This window comes from Mixophyes fleayi, chromosome 1 (genome assembly GCF_038048845.1).
Source record: "Mixophyes fleayi isolate aMixFle1 chromosome 1, aMixFle1.hap1, whole genome shotgun sequence".
Classification (NCBI taxonomy): domain Eukaryota; kingdom Metazoa; phylum Chordata; class Amphibia; order Anura; family Limnodynastidae; genus Mixophyes; species Mixophyes fleayi.
Genome location: NC_134402.1, coordinates 183,677,609 through 183,698,773, shown reverse-complemented (window position 1 = coordinate 183,698,773; position 21,165 = coordinate 183,677,609). Strand labels below are relative to the sequence as shown.

The 21,165-nt window shown below is 43.9% G+C and overlaps 1 protein-coding gene across 1 annotated transcript in view; it reads right to left on the bottom strand.

Annotated features, from left to right (window-relative positions):
• LOC142145880 (uncharacterized) overlaps window positions 1-21,165 on the bottom strand; it is a 110,711-nt gene that overhangs the window by 49,787 nt on the left and 39,759 nt on the right. Inside the window, exons 6-8 of the mRNA XM_075204606.1 lie at window positions 1,124-1,197; window positions 826-875; window positions 599-651 (exon numbers count right to left, since the gene is read on the bottom strand). Coding sequence (XP_075060707.1) covers window positions 599-651; window positions 826-875; window positions 1,124-1,197 — 177 coding nt within the window. The remainder of the gene's footprint in view (window positions 1-598; window positions 652-825; window positions 876-1,123; window positions 1,198-21,165) is intronic.

Sequence of the window (21,165 nt, the reverse complement as noted above, 5' to 3'; positions counted from 1 at the left end):
CTGCTTCCCTAGCCCTATTTTCTTAAGCTTTGGCCTACTTCTTGCTAATTTCTACCATCACTTTCACTCATTGTTCGAGTAATAATTTGAATAATCTGTGTCTGTGTATATATTTTTGTTCATTTTTTGTTCTTTCTGTATCATGTGTCATGGCTCACTGTTTTCTGTATGTCATATACAGCGCTGCGGACCCTTTGTGGCGCCTTATAAATATAATAATAATAATAATTCTTATTCCGTGTCCTTATTAAACTTTTAACTTTAACCTCTATAGTCAAACACATTTTGGAAACACACTGAAGTAATCCAAGTGACCTAGTAGCCTTTGGTTTGGAAAAGGTCACATTAGGTATTAGAGGAGATCTCCCTGCTGAATTATTAACGAAAGAAAGCAGATGGATATTTTTGATGAACAGTGTTGCACCATCTGGACTCAATGAATGTATTAATTATGGAATCTTTCTATGGGATAAATTTCTTTTTTTGACATTTAAAAAGATAATAGCTAAAATCAATGTCCTGGATCTAATACATCAGGCCCCTCTAATCACAATCAATAAAATGAAAATTATAATTATGTCTAATAAGATGTAATTACCTTGAGTAAAATTTGGAGCAATGTATTGTGACCTTTCCCTCCTGGATGATGTTCTAGATAAAATCAATAATTAGGTATAAGAAATATGGTAAAAATATGAACTCTTTTTATGAGATAAAACTTTCTTCTGATATCTAAAAATACAATCAACCAATCTCTTCAATCTAATACATCAGACCCCTCTAATCACAACCATTAAAATGACAATTATACTAAGATGTAATTACCTTGAGTGAAGCTTGGGGTGATGTAGCGTGACCTTTCCCTCCTGGATGTTCTACATAAAAATAAGAATTAGGCATAAGAAAACGATTATCTCAATGAATAGTATTGTATAATCTTGAAATTAATAAATATAATAATTATGCGATTTTATTATGAGAAACGACTTTTCTCTGAGCTGTAAAAAGATAAAATGTAAAAAGATAAAAGGTAAAATCAACCTTCTGAATCTAATACACTAGACCCTTTCAAATACAACAATGAAATGGTAAATCACAATAACAACTGTAGAGATATACTTACCTTGATTGTCACTTGGGGAGTGGTTGTTTCCTTCTTTCTTTTTTTTTTTCTTTTTTGTATTTTCGGCTGATGTTCTAGATAGAATCATGAAATCAGGATTCAGGCACTATGAATATGGTGAAACTGTCTATGATTACATTTAAATTAGAATCAAACTATATGGAGTAGTAAAAAAAAAAAACGAGTATAAAATTTTAGAAATATAACATTGCTGTTATCAGTGAATGCCTACATGGTAAATAACAATAAAACAACAGAAATCCATTAAAGTGGAGTAGGAAAAACAACAATATCACAGATTAAAACATAAAGAAATATATAAATACATTAAAATGTATAAAAAAAATAAAATAAGAAATATAGAGAATTGGTTTAAGAGGATATTGAATTGATAATACACAAAAAAGTAACAAGGCAATATATTAGATGTATCACAGGACAGGCCCGCATTCGGCTCCCGGCACACTTATCTGCTACACGCAGGAGTCCCTCTCAACGCTGAGTGCCGTTTAAGTCCGATGGCTGTGGCAATCTTGGATTTAGGTCTACACATGTGCAGACCCGATCTTCTTTTAAAACCTCTTCTTCTTTACTATTGGTGCCTTTCTTATTAGCAGGGTATTTAAGGCACCTGAACCTGCAGTCAGGTGCCTGCTATTTGTATGTTAAGTCCTGACAGAGCATAGACTTGCCTCCCTTTACTCCTGCTGCTTCAGCTAGCTATCCCAGTGATTTCCTGGTTGCTGTTCAGTGCCTCTTATTCACAACCATCACCTCCTCATGTTCAGCCTGCATTTCCAGCGATTCCGTGGTTGCTGTTCAGTGCCACTCCGCGGCATGTCTCTGCAGAGTTTCATCCCATTCCTGTGCTCTCCATACGGGTCTCGTCTAACACTCTCTCTAAGGGCCACAACCTGTGGGGCAGTGGCTGCAAAGCCCATACTTCCTTGCGAGGGTTCCTGGTGAAGAGAACCTGTCCCGTTAGACTCCGTGCTTTAGGTTAGAGTAGTGCCAAGTTAGGCAGATCCGGGGATCCTATATTTCTGCATCTAACAGTGACCAGATGTATAGAACATGAAATATTACAATGGAGTCATGCTACGTAATTTCAACCAGGTGTGTCCAAAAGCCATCCCCGATTTTAAGCGTTTCTTGGGGTGAGCTTGGTGGTAAGATGTAGCTTGTTGTATTTGTTGTTCCAGCTCCTGTATACGTTCTCTTTCTTTCAGTCTCTGTTGTGTTGTCATTTTGATAAGGATACCACGTATAGTGGCTTTGTGAGCTTCCCAAAGGATGAATTGTGATATATCTGGGGTTGCAATGTGGGATAAGTAATCAGTGATAGCCTGGGATATCTGACGAATATGTTCTTGCTTAAGCAGTAAAGATTCATTAAGTCGCCATCTAGGGTGCGATTGAAAGTGGTGGGGTATTGACAGCTCAACCGCTTCATGGTCAGACCAGGACATTTCCCAGCTTCTGGGTTGTCAAGTGGTCTACAAAAAAATTAATCTATTCTTGACCGTAGGTCATGAGGAGCTGAATAATGTGTGCAGCTCTGGACACTCGTAAGGCGTCATATAAGTTGAATGACTTCATTTGGGTTTCCAGTTTAGGTTACTCTTTAGTGTGTCCCACAGAAATAATGCGTTTGGCTGGATCTGTCCAGTATTGGATCTAGTATAGTATTGAAGTCCCTTCCTATAACGGTCATACCTCCTGTGTGTTGAGATAGTTGGTGAAAGAAGTCTGCATAGAATGCTCAGTGCCAGAAGTTCGGGGCATATATTGAGGCTAAGGTTATGGGATTTTGGTTTAAAGTGCCTCTGAGGATAATGTATCTGCCGAGGGAGCCAGAAGTCTGCGAGTCAATAGTCAGTGGGACTCTACTGTGCATCAGTATTGTTGTACCTCTTCACTTGCAGAATAGTAAAAAGCATGCAGATAAGATTTAGTGGCCAATGTGGAATGTGGGTCTTTGAGGTGTGTTTCTTGCAAAAAAAATCAAATCTGGGTTTTTGCTCTTAAAGTATTGTAGAGCCAATGTGAGTGTGTTTGGCGAGTTAAGACCGCTGACATTAAGAGATACTAGGTTTGAGATTCATGGTGGTTGAGGATGTGGGAGGGATTATGCTTTAGCAATGAGGATGGAGGAATCATGCAAAGATAGAAGCAGGTTGTGGGAAGGACAAGACACATAAGGAACAAGGGGAGGAAAAGGTAGAGTGGTCCTGATCTCAGTGTGAGCGTCAGGATGTAGAAAAAAAAAAGAGGTGTGGTGAGTAGTGTAACACCATCTCTTTGGTAGTGGTGGTATTAGTGAGGGTGAGGACATTGTGAGAGGTCAAAGTGAAATAAATAACACAACATAGCAATAAGTAAATTGAAACCAAAACATTTCAACCATATAAATATTTAGTATTTAAAATAGAACAATGAACTGATCTGAATGGACTCCGAAAAAGCCAGAGGAAAAGCAAACATAAGAGCCTCCGGGTCCATTTTAAACTACTCCAATTTAGCATAGGTTTATGCCTTATTGGGAGAAGGGGAGAAGAAAAGGGGGGGGGGGATTTCTAGAAATAGCAATAAAATAAAAATTACAAAATCTAAGAAATTGGTAAGGGCCTATAAACTAGCTTTCCCTAGGTTTTAAGTAGGACAGCGTACACGATGAGCCTGCGTAAAACATTAAACATGATTAATACATACCGTAAGAATCATAGTTAATGTAACATGGTTACTTAAACCTCAAAGGGAAGTCAAGTGGAGAGAGAGAGAGAGAGGAAACTGGGGTTAAGTTATATATGTGAATCATGCCTGTTGCCAGGTTGGCATCGAGACAGGGGTTTTCTGTTGAGACAAAGAAGTTGAAGCCTAAGAGTCCTGTATAAGGTAGAAACATTTGAGCAAGTCAAGGCCTCGATACGACGTTTTCACTGACTGGTTCTGGTCAACTTTGGAGACAATTAATTGAAAGGGGAAGCCCCACTTGTACTTGATCGAAAGGTTGCACAAGACTTGTTATATTGATGAGATCTCTACGCTTTTTCAATGGAGGGAGCGAAGTCCTGGTACAGTTGAAGATGTGATCCAACATAAGAAATTGATTGTATGTTTCTAGCAAATGCCATAATTCTCAGGCAATGATTTAGAGCGGCCATTAGCCTTTTCAAAGGCTTTAATAATGGTATGCTTATGAGTGTTACATATTGGTGAATCGAATTTCAACCACCGTTTCAAAGTCTATGTAGTGATCAAAGTCCATAAAGATCTTGTCACGTTACCAGAGAGACTTCAACTGGATCCTGATAGTTCAGCCGAGATTGACGTTACTTCAGCGAGGGGCGCGGAGTCTAACAAGTGAAAGGTGTTCACCAGAGATTCCCGCAAGGGAATATGGGCTTTTGCGGCTTCCACTTGCAGGTCGCGGTCCCCTGGAGAAGTTCTCAGCGAACACAACAGACGAAGCGTAGAATCAGGTAGAAGTAGTGCTGTCACTTGATAGCGGTGTTTAGCCGGGAAGTTTGACAGCGTTGCCACTTGGGAGAGGAAATATAGCTGGGATGTTCAGCGAAGTAGTCACTAGGGAGCTGGTTAGCAGGAAAGGATAGTGTCGCCACTTGGAAGTGCTTTCACCGGAATGTTTAGCAGCGTAGCCACCTTGAGGTGAGTTCCCCGGAGAGACGTAGCTTGGAAGCTGAAGGAATAGCAAAAACACAGGAGCTGTTTCCAATCTTAAAGTCAGGGACTGACTGAAAGAACCAGCATTGAGTTCTGGTCAGAGGAGGTAGATATAGTGCAGTTCCAATTGGGCAGCCAATAGAGGGCAGTGAGAACACATAAAACAGTTAGACGGTTCTGCGCATGCGCAGAACCACTGAGCGCTGAACGGAAGAAGGGGAGAGACGGCGCTGGAGAGCTGCAGCAGCGTGGACCAGGTAAGTGAAAGGAAAGAGTCTTGGTGGGGATGGCCTCCGTAATTAGTGGGTACACCCGCCGGCTCCCGGGGAGGCAGCGGGAGTCCGGCGTGTGACAGTACCTCCCCCTTTAGAGGTGGGCACCGAACACCTAGGACCTGGTTTCTTCGGAAATTTGGAGTGAAATTTTTTCAGCAGAAGAGGAGCACGGATGTCTGCAGCCCGTACCCAGGAGCGCTCCTCGGGACCGTACCCCTTCCAATCCACTAAATACTTGATTGTTCCTCTAGAACTTTTGGAATCCAGAATATGGCTGATCTCGAATTCATCAGTTTGTTGGAGAGAAAGGGGAGTGGTAGATGTGACAGGAACCGTGAATCGATTAATGATGAGTGGTCTCAATAAGGAAATATGAAAGGCATTGGCAATACGTAGAGTGGGTGGTAGCCGTAACTTAAAACACACGGGACTGATTACTTGAATGATCCTATAAGGACCAATGTAGCGAGGAGCAAGTTTCATGCAGGGCACTTTAAGACGAATGTTCTTTGTAGATAACCACACCTTGTCGCCAACCTTCAAAAGAGGAATAGCTCTGCGTTTTTTATCTGCTGCCAGCTTGTAGCGAGTAGAGGATTTCTGAAGGGCCTTTCGAACTCGAGACCAGATGGATAGAAAGTCCTGTCGAAGAGTGTTAACTGCTGGAACTTGGGTGGGAGGGAGGGCTGAAAATTCTGGCATACGAGGATGGCCTCCAAATACCACGGAGAACGGAGTGGTTGATGTGGATTCGTGAAAGGAATTGTTATGAACAAATTCTGCCCAGGGTAGCAAATCCACCCAATTACTCTGGTTGGCTGAAGAAAATATCCTGAGAAAGGTCTCCAGATCCTGATTGACCCTTTCTGTCTGGCCGTTGGTCTGGGGATGATATGCGGAGGAGAATTTCAGACGGATACCCAGAAGATGACAAAGGGACCTCCAGAATTTTGAGACAAATTGTACCCCACGATCCGAGACAATTTCAGCGGGGCAGCCATGTAGTCGGAAGATTTCCTTAATGAAATGTTGAGCTAGACATGCTAAGGATGGAAGGCCGATGAGTGGAACGAAGTGTGCCATTTTCGAGAAACGGTCCACAATAACCCAGATGGTATTAAATTTATTAGCTGGAGGTAGGTCAGTGATGAAATCCATGCTAAGATGGGTCCATGGTTTGGTAGGTAGTGGAAGAGGGTGAAGTAGCCCTTGTGGAACCTGGCGAGGAATTTTGTTTTGGGCACAGGTAGGGCAGGCAGCCACGAAATCTTTAACTTCGGAGTGGAATTTGGGCCACCAGTACTGTCGAGAGAGTAGTTCAGATGTTTTACGGGAGCCAAGATGACCTGTAAATCGTGAAGAATGACACCAGTGAAGAAGGCTCTTCCGTAGATGAGGAGGAACAAATGTTTTTCCCTGGGGAGGAATGGGGGTTGAGGAAGTTGAGAATAATTTAATGCATTTAGAGTCCAGGATGGGACGTTCCAGCAAGGTGTCTGATCCCAAATTTTCTGGGAAAGCCCGGGATAATGCATCCGCTTTCTTATTTTTGATACCGGGTTTGAAGGTGACCCGCAGATCAAAGCGGGTAAAGAAAAGGGACCAGCGGGCTTGACGTGGATTCAGGCATTGGGCTGACTGGAGATAGAGTAGATTCTTATGATCCGTGAAGATCGTAACTGGGTGACGAGCCCCTTCTAGAAGATAACGCCACTCAGTTAGAGCCAACTTCATGGCCAGGAGTTCTTTATCCCCAATGGCGTAATTACTCTCTGCTGGCAGGAACTTGCGGGAGAAGAATGCGCAGGGATGGAACTTGCCTTGAATAGTTTTTTGCGAAAGAACTGCTCCCACACCGGTGGAAGATGCATCCACCTCTAGAAAAAAAGGAAGAGAGACATCGGGTTGCTGGAGGATAGGTGCCGATGAAAAGGCTCTTTTGAGAAATTGGAACGCTTCCAATGCTTCTGAGGTCCAATTTTGCGGGTTTGCCCCTTTTCGGGTAAGAGCTGTCAGAGGTGCCACCACAGATGAGTAACCAGCAATAAAGCGCCTGTAATAATTGGAGAAACCCAAAAAACGTTGAATGGATTTGAGTGTAGTTGGTTGGGGCCAGTTGATTATAGCATGAACTTTTCCCGGGTCCATTTGTAGACCGGATCCAGAAACCAAATAGCCCAGGAAAGGCAACTTAGGGACCTCAAATATGCATTTTTCCAATTTGCAGAACAAATGGTTGGTACGTAATCTGGAAAGAACTTCAGCCACATGTAAACGATGAGTGGCAAGGTCCTTGGAGAAGATTAAGATGTCATCCAGATATACGACTACATTGGAATATAGCAGATCGCGAAAGATTTCATTCACAAAACCCTGGAAAACGGCTGGGGCGTTACATAAGCCAAACGGCATTACTAGATATTCGTAATGGCCGTCCCGTGTATTAAAAGCCGTCTTCCACTCATCCCCAGAGCGAATCCGGATCAGGTTGTAAGCTCCGCGTAGATCGAGTTTAGTGAAGATTCTCGCACCTTTAATGCGATCGAAGAGTTCGGTGATTAATGGAATGGGGTAGCGGTTTTTAATAGTGATGGAGTTCAGGCCTTTGTAGTCGATACACGGACGGAGAGCTCCATCTTTTTTTTTCACAAAGAAAAACCCGGCCCCGGCGGGTGAGGAGGAAGGTCTGATGAAACCACGTTGCAGATTTTCCTTGATGTAGAGTGTAGTAGCCTCTGTCTCGGGCAGTGAGAGCGGATAGACTCGACCTCGTGGAGGAGTTTTCCCCGGAATGAGATCGATGGGGCAATCCCAAGCTCGATGGGGTGGTAGACGCTCAGAGGAGGCTTTAGAGAAGACATCCGAAAAGGAAGAATACTGGTGCGGTAAAATAACTGTGGTGGGTTCTGAAGGAATCTGTGTGAAGCCAAGAGGCTTGACTGGTGTTAGGCATTGGCGAGAGCAGGCAGGGCCCCATGCAATGATTTGTGATGAAGGCCAATCCAGATGGGGTGAATGTAGATGAAGCCATGGTAGACCTAGAATGATTGGGCTGATGGTTAGTGGGAGAACGAGAAAGGAAATCTTTTCCCAGTGGAGAGCCCCAACTTGCATGGAGATGGGTTTTGTTCGTTTAAGAATACTGCCATTAGGGAGACGGGAACCGTCAATGCCCGTAGTAGCCAAGGGCTTTTTCAGCGGAACAGTGGGCAGCGCTAGTCTGGTAACTAGAGATTGTGACATAAAGTTCCCGGCTGCTCCAGAATCCAACAAGGCCTTGGACGACTTGGGCCCTGAAAGCAAATGTAAGGTGACAGGAAAAGAACATGTTAGATCTGGAAAAGAAGTTGGAGAGGAAGTAAGAGTCCCTAGACTGACCTCTCCAGTGCAGGCTAGGGTTTGTCGTTTCCCGAACGCCGGGTACATGAAGCCAGGAGGTGACCAGAATCTCCACAATATAGGCATAGTTTATTCTTCATTCTTCTCTCTCTTTCATCCGGAGATAAACGGGAGCGCCCCAGTTGCATAGGCTCATCCGTAGATGTGGGTGGTTGAAAACGAGGAGCTAGACGAAAGGTAGACCGTCTAGGAAGGTCTTTCTCGGACGATCTTTCCCGAAGCCGAAGATCTACCCGGTTGCAGAGAGAAATTAGGGCATCTAAGGTGGGTGGCACTTCTTGAGAAGAGTGGGCATCCTTGATTTTATCTGACAGCCCTTGCCAAAAGGCAGCAACAAGAGCCTCATCGTTCCACTGGAGCTCGGAAGCTAGGGTCTGAAACTCAATAACGTATTGAGCCACAGAACGGGAATTTTGACGTAGTCTTAGGATGCTAGTAGCAGCGGACGTCACTCGCCCCGGTTCATCAAAAATCCTCCTGAATGCTGAAGTGAAGGCGGAAACATCATTGAGGAGATTGTCATTACGTTCCCAAAGAGGCGAGGCCCATGCCAGGGCTTTTCCGGATAGGAGGGAGACCATATAAGCTACTTTTGACCTGGGAGTAGGAAAATTCTGAGGTAATAACTCAAATTGGATGGAGCACTGATTTAAAAAGCCACGGCAAGAGTTAGGATCACCATCAAATTTGGAGGGTGTAGGCAAACGCAGAGAGGAAGCGGCTCCAGCAGGGACCTCGGCTGCTTGTGGTTGAGCAGCCGGCTGAGGCGGGGTCTCCTGTAAGGCGTCTAGACGGGTAGCCAGAGTTTGCAAACATTGCAGAAGTTGCATCTGAACTGCATCCTGACGCTCCACTCTTCCAACCAGGTGTTGAAGCATGTCCTTGGCGGAAGGTTCTCTATCAGGATCTGACATGGCTGGTTCTTAATGTCACGTTACCAGAGAGACTTCAACTGGATCCTGATAGTTCAGCCGAGATTGACGTTACTTCAGCGAGGGGCGCGGAGTCTAACAAGTGAAAGGTGTTCACCAGAGATTCCCGCAAGGGAATATGGGCTTTTGCGGCTTCCACTTGCAGGTCGCGGTCCCCTGGAGAAGTTCTCAGCGAACACAACAGACGAAGCGTAGAATCAGGTAGAAGTAGTGCTGTCACTTGATAGCGGTGTTTAGCCGGGAAGTTTGACAGCGTTGCCACTTGGGAGAGGAAATATAGCTGGGATGTTCAGCGAAGTAGTCACTAGGGAGCTGGTTAGCAGGAAAGGATAGTGTCGCCACTTGGAAGTGCTTTCACCGGAATGTTTAGCAGCGTAGCCACCTTGAGGTGAGTTCCCCGGAGAGACGTAGCTTGGAAGCTGAAGGAATAGCAAAAACACAGGAGCTGTTTCCAATCTTAAAGTCAGGGACTGACTGAAAGAACCAGCATTGAGTTCTGGTCAGAGGAGGTAGATATAGTGCAGTTCCAATTGGGCAGCCAATAGAGGGCAGTGAGAACACATAAAACAGTTAGACGGTTCTGCGCATGCGCAGAACCACTGAGCGCTGAACGGAAGAAGGGGAGAGACGGCGCTGGAGAGCTGCAGCAGCGTGGACCAGGTAAGTGAAAGGAAACAGAGAGTCTTGGTGGGGATGGCCTCCGTAATTAGTGGGTACACCCGCCGGCTCCCGGGGAGGCAGCGGGAGTCCGGCGTGTGACAGATCTGTTGTGTAGCACTTTAGAGGGCTTCCTAATCTATGTAGAAAAATATAAGTCACTTTGTTTTAAACATCAGAAGCAGATGGTATTTCCTGCAAACACTGAGTTTAGATTCAAGGTGACATTATTTTATGACCTTTAACCATCGGTCAGATGGCAATGAGACATTTTTTACAAAATATAAGTGATTGAGCTTTAGTGATCAACTGTATACAAGGTGAGGAGAGCAGTGGGAATGTTCACTGCAGATGTAATATATAAAATCACCACTTGATGGCAGCGCATATACAGTAAGGCTTACAATATCAGCACTAGTAGCATAGGCAGCTGTCTACAGCAGGCAGAACAAGTGAAAACGTGTTCTTTTATATGTTTAGATCATAGAAAAAGAAAATAAGCACTTCTTTTAAGAAAAAGCGAACAGATTAGCTATAGAAATCGTGATCACAATGAGGCTTGTATCACAGGGGACAGTGTAAACCACCCCTGTCAGAGTAGGTTCCTCTTATCCCTTTGAGGTGCACTATGAGGGCTGTGGGGAAATATTGGCGCGAAAGCAGGAATTTTTTAGCAGTTAGGAAGGCGAGTTCTATAGTAGAAACAGAGGACCTTGACAATCTTGGTGGACTTTGCACATTTGTAATTAGGAAGCTAATTACAAATGACTCTTGGCTGGGGGAGGCACTAACGTACCTTGTGTAGGACAGTAATGCCGGGTTTGTGTGTTTAGGCACCAAAACAATAGCATTCAGGTTATTTGTGATCAACCTAGTTGGATTGGACTTTCAAGTTTTATTGTGTTTGCCTCCACCAGCTTGCAAATGGGAGTTACTGTATGGAAGTCCAGGCAATTTGGTGCAGCTGTTGGGACACGATGATTAGAGATGTATAGGTGTACGATCCTCCTAGTCTCTAGAGCTGAGATGCTAGCTGTGAGAGCCACTTTGCCCGACAGTGTATAGAGCATTTGGAGAGATCGCGAGGGCAGCACCCACCTTACAGCTGCGGGTCGGCAATTAAGTGTTAAATGCGTATTGTCGCTAACCAAGAACGATTGTCGAACCTTGATTTGTGTTTCCAACGCACAAAGATTTATTCGCAAAAAGTAGTATATTATATTCAAGCGAAGTGATAATAAGTACAGCCGTTACTTATCGCAGGCGCTCTGGATCCAGTGTGCAGTCATTCAATCCTGAAGTCTGGGGACAAGATGTCTGAACACTAGATGTGAAGCTGCTGCTTATATGCACACAGAAATACAGTAATACAATGAAGATGGTATAGCTTGCTTCTATTGGTCCAGGTTTCAGGAAGGTCCAAGGGGTTGTCAATCATTGGCTAGTTCATCCTAAGGAATCCAAAGGAGGGGGTCATCTCTCCAGGGGGTATGCTCTGCTCTTCCTGCCAAGATTCCTTAGTCTTAAGTAGTCCATAATTCCCTATCATACATAACTTGCGTATGCACTCTGCGATTCCTTCACAGAGTGAACCAAACAGTAGCAAATGTTAAGAGGTTTATTATGATACCACACATGATATGATTCCTTCAACCTGTTCCATATATTTCACTAATATGCATATAACTTTAATATAAAACATAAATACTACTATATTTCGACATAAATGACTATGTGTTGCAACAACCATTAATGTGTACTATTTTACAAGTGAGCGTGTTTGTGCGAATGTATGTAAAAAGACTAAATTCTGTGGGTGCCACGTGTTGTGGCTGCGTACGCCCTTTTACGTTGTAACGTGCCCTTTTACATCGTAGCGTACCGTACGCATCTTTTCAGACAAAGACAACCAAGTTTGCTCGATTTTAATTGATATGACTTTATCCAATTTGCTGACTTCGACAGCTCCACCCTTTGATAGTGTAACAAACTATCACCCAATCACCGTTTCACGTTCAGGATTATACAATACTTCTTCACAGACCATGATCTCGGTATCTGGTACCACCCTTTCAGTCTCTTTCTCAGTGTTACTCCTATGAGACCTTTTTCCACACTTCAACACAGTAGGAACACATTTGACAACTAAACCAATTGCTAAGAAGACACCCAGTATAAGGAGAAGGAGCTTACCTACACTAGCAACCATTTCCTGTACCCATTCCCCCAGACCGGAGAACCATTTCACAGGCTTCAACCATGAGAACCAACCTGCCACCTTTTCCCCGACCTCATATAATGAAGAATTATGGTTCTTTCGAAATTCCCATTTCAGTTGCAAAATTTCATCCATCTTCCGGTCTATAACCTCTTTAGGGTCATCCGTATTATTGGTGATGTACGTGCAACATTTGACACCGAACTGGGTGGCCAGTGTCACACAGTACCCACCAGTAATAGAGGTGAGATAATTTAGTACCAGTCTATGTTGTACCAACTCCTTCTTGTACGCTTGTAGCTCCCTTCCAGTATACCTGAAAGTGTCATCATACATCTCGGTGATATTATCTATTGATTTAGCTAGGTCTTGGATATATTTAAAATTTAATGTTCCCCGAGCGGTCCTGGTGAGATCTAGGGCTACCATAACTTGAAAACCAGCAGTTTCACTAATCAATTTTGTAGCTATGGGTTCCTCACCAGGAATCATATTTCTCTTGCCACGGTGTTCATACTGTGTGTGTACGTATGGTGGTGATGTAGTCTTGTGAATACCAACCATTTCTTCATGAGTAATAGTCATGATTTCAGGAACCAGTTTAGCTAAGAAGCACAAGCCCTTGGAACTCGGAGTCACCCAGGAATAAGATTTCCTTCCACAAACAAAATACACGTCATCAGAGAGAACATAAGGAACAGTATGCCCATTAATTATATCACACAGAGTTTTGATAACACTACCCATGCCTAGTGTCTCCAGACACATGTCGGCATGGATGACATTCTTACAATTATCTATAGAGACTTTTCCAATGGCTACTTTCTTATGTTTGGTTATACGCCCTAGTTTGTGACTTCCATCAACATTCCTGCCTATTGGTGACCTTGTGAGTCTCCCTCTAAAATGAGTGTGGCGAGCCATTGTCTGATCTGATGGGTCAGCTTCCCAATTCTCCAGACGTTTTGCATGAGAGATATTTAGACACAGCAAAGATCTGTCTATGGAGTATTGTCGAAGCGTCAGACTAGGGGACCTTGTGTTATTGTACCTCCCGTCTATGGGCCTCCCACCCCTCAATTCGAGTACTTCGGATATGTTTAGAGGAAATGACACTAGTCCTATATTATGCTGCCCTTGCGGCACGTGAGAGCACACCCAACACTTGGTTTGGTTTAGCACCTTACCCACCAGGGAGTGATAATCCTCCAAAGGATGCCCGCCTATAATCAGAGTACTGGGGGACTGGCATCGTTGGATGCATCTCTCTTCAACTAGGGAGTCGCAGAACTTGCAGATACAATACTCATCAGACAATAGCCCCTCACACTGCCTCAGAGTTCCTGAGCTAGCAGACCTTTTCATAAGCCCCGGACCAAGCTTGATAATGGGCTGCTCTGAGTATTCTAATAACTTTTCCTCTGCCTCCATCTCATCCGTATCACTACCAGAACTCTCCTCCGTCCTCCATCCTCCTTCACAAAAATAGAATGTCCTAGAAAGAGTAAAAACAAGGAAAATCCTGGAACAAAAGAAAAACAAAAACCGCCACTCCATCGCTGGAAAGATAGTTCTCGGGCAACGTCTCTGGTTCAGGTGTCTCGACTGCAGGCTTTAGGTCTCCCGAAACAGACTCACAAGTGACAGATCTATGTCGTCGGTCTTAGTTTTATCTTGCACTTTCTCCGGATTATGGACTCTCCTGCAGTGGGTGGAATGGACCCAAGTGTCTCTCTCTGCAACCTTCAGTGATGTAGTACTGGTCAGCAGGACTTGGTACGGGCCTTCCCAACGGTCTGTTAAACAACCTGAACGTAAGAAATTGCGGATCATAACATAGTCTCCAGGTTCAACATCATGACAGTTCGTTTCTGGCATACCAGGTGACAGCATTTTTAGTTTTTGTTGTTGTTGCTTTAGCTGTCTACGAATTCTTATAAGATATTGTACAGTCACTTCATTATTACACTTCAAGTCGTCTTGTGGACTCACGATCAAATGAGGTTGTCGTCCGAACAGTATCTCAAAGGGGGACAGATTAAGAGGGGGTCTAGGAGTGGTCTGAATGCTATGGAGGACCAATGGCAAAGCCTCTGGCCATGCCAACCCAGTTTCAGCCATTACCTTACCAAGTTTGTTCTTTATAGTACCATTTACTCTCTCCACCTTACCACTGGCTTGTGGTCGGTAAGGGGTGTGAAGTCTGCTACCGATTCCCATGAGTTTACACATATTTTGGAAGATATCACCAGTAAAGTGGGTACCCCTATCACTTTCAATGATTCTAGGGATACCGAACCTACATACAAAATCTTGTACAATTTTCTTTGCAGTGAACACAGCAGTATTAGTGGCTGCCGGATATGCTTCTACCCAATCGGAAAACACATCAATACAAACTAACACATACTTTAGATTCCTGCACGGTGGTAATTGGATATAGTCAATTTGTATTACCTGAAAAGGTCCGTCTGTAGGAGGGATGTGGGATGGCTCAGTTGGAATAGTTTTCCCAACATTTTTCCTCAAACAAGTAAGACATGACATTGCCTTCTTACCAGCCTGAGAGGAAAATCCGGGAGCACACCAGCATGCTCTCACCAGTTTGCACATACCTTCTTTACCCAGGTGAGTCAGGCCGTGTGCTGCTTCAGCCAGGCTTGGATAGTACGTTCGGGGAGCTACATACAGGCTTACCTTGTCCATCCCTCCAGAGTGTTGAGGACTCTTGACCACAACCCTTCGCCTTCCAGACCGCCTTTTCCTGCAGGGAACACAAATCTTGCATTTCAATTAATTTCTGCATGTCTAATGTCTGAAAAACCATCATAGTCTCGGTCGATACAGTCATAGGTTGCCCTGCTGACCATTTAGCAGCTTCGTCCGCCCTGTTGTTGCCCAATGACACTGGGTCTTCTTCAAAGGTATGGGCTTTGCACTTTATGACGGCTACTGTTCTGGGTAACTGTATCGCTGTCAGAAGTCCTTTTATGTGTTGTGAGTGTGCCACTGGCGTACCTGCTGCTGTCGTAAAGTTTCTAAGACGCCAAAGGGCCCCAAAATCATGCACTACCCCGAAGGCGTACCTAGAGTCAGTATATATATTGGCTGATTTACCCTGTGCCAACTCACACGCTCTCCTTAGTGCTACTAGTTCCACCACCTGGGCTGAGTGAGGTGGACCAAGGGGTTCAGCTTCTACCACATCCTGATCATCTACAACAGCGTAACCAGTACATAGCTCCCCCGTCTCTGTCTGTCTATGACAACTCCCGTCTGTATAAAACGTAAAATCTACATTTTCTAAGGGGGTGTCACGTATGTCGGGCCTTGCAGTAAAGGTTTGATTTAGGTGTTCCATACAGTCAGGCGTGTCAGTATTCTTGCCTAACTCATCATCAACCAGGGTCTCCTCACCTCCCACCCTTTGTGTCTCTAGAGACACATATGGAAGGTATGTAGCTGGATTTAAGATGCTACATCGTTTGATGGTGATGTTTGAGGGTGCCATCAGGGCTAGTTCCCACTTTGTGAATCTAGCTGAAGAAACATGTCTGGTTTAGGCTGAATTTAACAGAGCCGATACAGCATGGGGTGTATAGACAGTTGAATTATGTCCTAATACTACGTCCTCGCTCTTACTTACCAGAAGTGCAGTTGCTGCTACACTTCTGAGACATGTTGGGAGTGATCTTGCCACATTGTCCAATTGTGCACTGTAGTATGCTACCGGTCTGCTAGCGTCACCATGTTTCTGTGTGAGGACACCTGCTGCACAACCATCAGCTTCTCTACAGTATAGCTCAAAAGGCTTTTCATAATAAGGTATTCCCAATGCAGGAGCTCTAGTCAGACTATCTTTAAGATTAAAGAACGCTTGCTCTGACTCTTCTGTGTGTACGACACGTTCTGGTTTTGAGGCAGAGACTAGCTCCTGCAATGGTAATGCCAGAATAGAAAAACCTGGGATCCAGGATCTACAGTATCCACACATCCCCAGGAAAGTACGAATCTGCTTCTGGCTCTGCGGCAGAGTCATGTGTTGTATGGCCCTCAATCCTGTCGGTTGTCAGGTGTCTTAGCCCCTTAGTAAGGCAGTGTCCTAAGTATTTAACCTTAGTCTGACATGGCTGTAATTTATCCTTTGCCACCTTGTGCCCTGTTTGTGAAAGATGAAGCAACAACAATTTAGTATCATGTAAACATGACATAAAACAATCAGAGCACAGCAACAAATCGTCCACATATTGAATTAGAACAGACCCATTGTGGGGTTGAAAGGATTGCAAACAGTCATGTAAGGCTTGGGAGAAAATACTGGGGCTGTCAATGAACCCCTGGGGTAGTCTGGTCCATGTGTATTGCACTCCCTGGAAGAGAATGCAAAAAGGTATTGGCAGTCAGGGTGAAGAGGGACTGAGAAGAAAGCAGAACATAGGTCAATGACAGTAAAATGACTAGCAGACGGTGGAATCTGCATAAGGATGACAGCTGGATTCGGCACTACGGGGAATTGGCTCTCAACAACTTTATTAATTCCCCTTAAGTCCTGGACTAATCTATAGCCCCTCCCCCCACTCTTCTTCACAGGGAAAATGGGTCTATTTGCTGTACTGGCTGTACGAATTAAAATCCCTTGTTGTAACAGCCTCTCAATAACAGGATATACCCCTAGTTCCACCTCCGGTTTTAATGGATACTGTGGGATTTTTGGAGCTATCCTACCACTTTTTAGATTGACCATGACAGGGGCTACGTTTGCCATCAGTCCAGTGTCCTGTCCATCTCTGGTCCATAGTGAACCTGGTATTTCCAGCAACATCCCCTTTACTTGAGATGAACTTTGTTCTATAACAGGAGAGTGTAACATTAACCTTTGAGGGGTGTCCAATATATCCTGTACCTCATGTGCGACCTTCTCCGGTATATCTAAGAACACACCATCTGAAGTACAGTATATGACACATCCCATTTTACATAACAGGTCTCTTCCCAGCAAGTTAGTAGGAGCCGCCGCAGCCAAGAGAAACGAATGCTTGGTATGCAGGGGCCCGATAGTAACTTCAGCAGGTTTAGTTAGTGGATAATGTAACACTCTTCCCGTTACTCCCATAGCTGAAATAGTTTTACTGGTCACCTGTAGATTGAAAGGAGAGGTTATCACAGATCGGGCCGCCCCTGTATCTACAAGAAAGGTTTGTTTCCTACCAGCTATGTCAACTATCATTGTTGGTTCTTCACTCTGACTCTCAGTTAACCTCACTGGCTATAGATTACAGGTATGACCTGACCCCTAGCGCTGACTATCATTTTCCCGCGCAATATTTGCTGTTATAATATGTGCGGGTAGATGTGAGTCTTCTATTCTATGTGAGTTCTTCCTTGGAGGATATCTATGTGTCCCACCTCTAGGGTTGTATCGGTCTTTTTTACAATCCCTCCTAACGTGTCCTTCTTCATTACAATTGAAACATTTGATCACTCTATATTTCTTATTATGTGGGTTGTATGCTGGTGGTCGTGTATGCATCCCCTCTAGAGCCTGTATACTCACCGTCATTAACCTATCACTTTTCTCCTCCTTCTTTCTAAAAAGGTTTTTGTCATGCTCCACAGCAGACTCCCTAAGAGAATCTACTGTGATGCCTCTCCAATTAGGTAATGTGGTTTGTACTCTGGTTTTTAAATTTTCTCTAAGGCCATCCATTAATACTCCTACAGCTACTTCCCTATGATGTGGGTCCTCCCCTATGTTTGATATCCCAGTGAACCGTGTTATCGCTGCTATAGCTCTAATGAAGTAATCTGCTGCTGTCTCACTATCGTTCTGCTTGATGGTGAAAATTTTACTCCAATTTGTTACTACCGGAAAATAGATGGCTAAATGTTTAACAATTTGTTCTATATTCTCTTGGTTAATCTCATCCGTCAAGGTGTCATCTTCCTCCAACGAACAATCTTTGATGAATTGTTGTACGTTAGTATTGGGAGGTAGACACGCCCTCAACACTACCCGCCAATCCTTATCCGTTGGTTTGTGTGCATTTCCTAAGTCTTTAACAAACTTCTGACATTTAGCCAACTCTTTTCTAGGATCTGGGAATTCAGTCATAATGGAACGTAATTCTGATCTAGTCCAGGCACAATGCATTGTAACATTTCTTAAAGGAACTACACCATCCTTATCCGGTTTCCCATTGGGAACTGATATTGTGCGGACTGGGTACGCACCCACTGGTTCACTGTTTTCAGAAGTCATTACCGGATCTACTGTTTCAAGATTTAGAACGCTATCACTCCTAGTGATCACACTACTCTCACCTATCTCAGCCATTGCTCCTTTCCCATACTTACGCTGAACCTCTAGCATATTAACAGCATGAGCAATGGCCGAAATCACAGTGGGTTCATCTTTATCTTCTGATACACTTGTTTTAAACTGGCTTAAAACAGGATACAATTTAGCAATTTCTCTTTTTTCGGTTTTAATAACGGCTGTACTTACCCCTCCCGCCACATAAGGTGGCGGGGGCGCGCTTGCGCTGAGTACGCCATGCTTCTCAACGGCTACTTCCGCCCTGCGCGCGCTTTTCGCCACGCTTACTTCCGCTGTGTATTCGCTGCTCTGCCACGTGTTACCTTCCATTTGCCACAATTTTAAACAATCATTATGTCTATTTCTCTTTTTCGTTGACTTAATCAACCATACTTTATCTTTTACAGTATTTAGTACCTCTGCATTAAAACTCCCTATTGTTGGGAAAGGCCTATCACAATCTTTGGTCATCTTGACCCACGTGTCGCAATACGCAGTTGCGTATGCACCATATTTCTTACATATGAGAAATCTCGCTGAACCAATAGGACCTTCCATAGGCAGTACACTGGCCTTCTCTAGCGTATGCTTAGCACCCATGTTGAACAACACCAATCTATGCAGAACACTTTCAACAATTTGCTACAAACACTCTACCGCTAGAGATCTCTTACTGGCCGTGGACGTATTTGCTCAAGCCGCGTCCACTCGCTTCCTCTTGTACTAACCAAGGACCCCTAACACAGACAATATCACTGTGGGACCCAAGGGCTATCAGCTCCTCGATACCCTGGCTAAACAACAAAAATCTGTTGAGTTTATTATAACTGGGAGAACAAAGTCGATACAATCAACCAGCCTTTCCAATATAATTCCTCCTAGCTGCTTCACCAATTCGCACTAGCGGTTGTCGTGCGGTTAGATCACACTGCCTACCAATACTAGTTATTAGCAAACCTTGCGATCTATTGGTAGCGCTTTGCGAAAACCCGGTTTTCGCCTTCAGTATACCTGCCCTGTATACCGTCCTTCAGTTGGGCAATCCGCCTCGTCAGACAGCAACTGAGCACAATGAATAGTAAACAGTGTATCTACGTTACAAAATCACACACTATACACCGTTTCTACGCAGAAAATTAAAAGTTCCCAACAATAATAATAATGTCTCAGAGGCTTTCACAAGTAATTATACTATACACATATAATAACTATCAAAACGATTGTTTAACCACGTGGCAAATCTACCGGAAGTTCGCGTACGTACAGCCAGAAATACACATATGCTATGCAATGCAATACAGTTAAAACGCACAATGACAGTAAAAAGAAACAGTTTTCTCTTTTGTCCCTAGGTTCTAGTTAGCGTGCCCTAGACAATGCAAAACGGACATTCGGTTTCACAACACAGAGTAAAATTCAGGTTTTGAACACATTGCGTTCTTACCCATTTATGACGCGTCTCCACCCTTTGTTGAGGAACCGAAATCCGTTGGTCTTGCGTATCATCGGCAACGAAACCTCCAAAGCTGACGAGCCCCCAAATTGTTAAATGCGTATTGTCGCTAACTGTGAGAGCCACTTTGCCCGACAGTGTATAGAGCATTTGGAGAGATCGCGAGGGCAGCACCCACCTTACAGCTGCGGGTCGGCAATTAAGTGTTAAATGCGTATTGTCGCTAACCAAGAACGATTGTCGAACCTTGATTTGTGTTTCCAACGCACAAAGATTTATTCGCAAAAAGTAGTATATTATATTCAAGCGAAGTGATAATAAGTACAGCCGTTACTTATCGCAGGCGCTCTGGATCCAGTGTGCAGTCATTCAATCCTGAAGTCTGGGGACAAGATGTCTGAACACTAGATGTGAAGCTGCTGCTTATATGCACACAGAAATACAGTAATACAATGAAGATGGTATAGCTTGCTTCTATTGGTCCAGGTTTCAGGAAGGTCCAAGGGGTTGTCAATCATTGGCTAGTTCATCTTAAGGAATCCAAAGGAGGGGGTCATCTCTCCAGGGGGTATGCTCTGCTCTTCCTGCCAAGATTCCTTAGTCTTAAGTAGTCCATAATTCCCTATCATACATAACTTGCGTATGCACTCTGCGATTCCTTCACAGAGTGAACCAAACAGTAGCAAATGTTAAGAGGTTTATTATGATACCACTCATGATATGATTCCTTCAACCTGTTCCATATATTTCACTAATATGCATATAACTTTAATATAAAACATAAATACTACTATATTTCGACATAAATGACTAAGTGTTGCAACTACCATTAATGTGTACTATTTTACAAGTGAGCGGGTTTGTGCGAATGTATGTAAAAAGACTAAATTCTGTGGGTGCCACGTGTTGTGGCTGCGTACACCCTTTTACGTTGTAACGTGCCCTTTTACGCCGTAGCGTACCGTACGCATCTTTTCAGACAAAGACAACCAAGTTTGCTCGATTTTAATTGATATGACTTTATCCAATTTGCTGACTTTGACATAAGGAACGCAGACAATGAGTGCTTTTGACAGGCGGCCTGGACGCTCTGTCGGCGTTGGTAGTT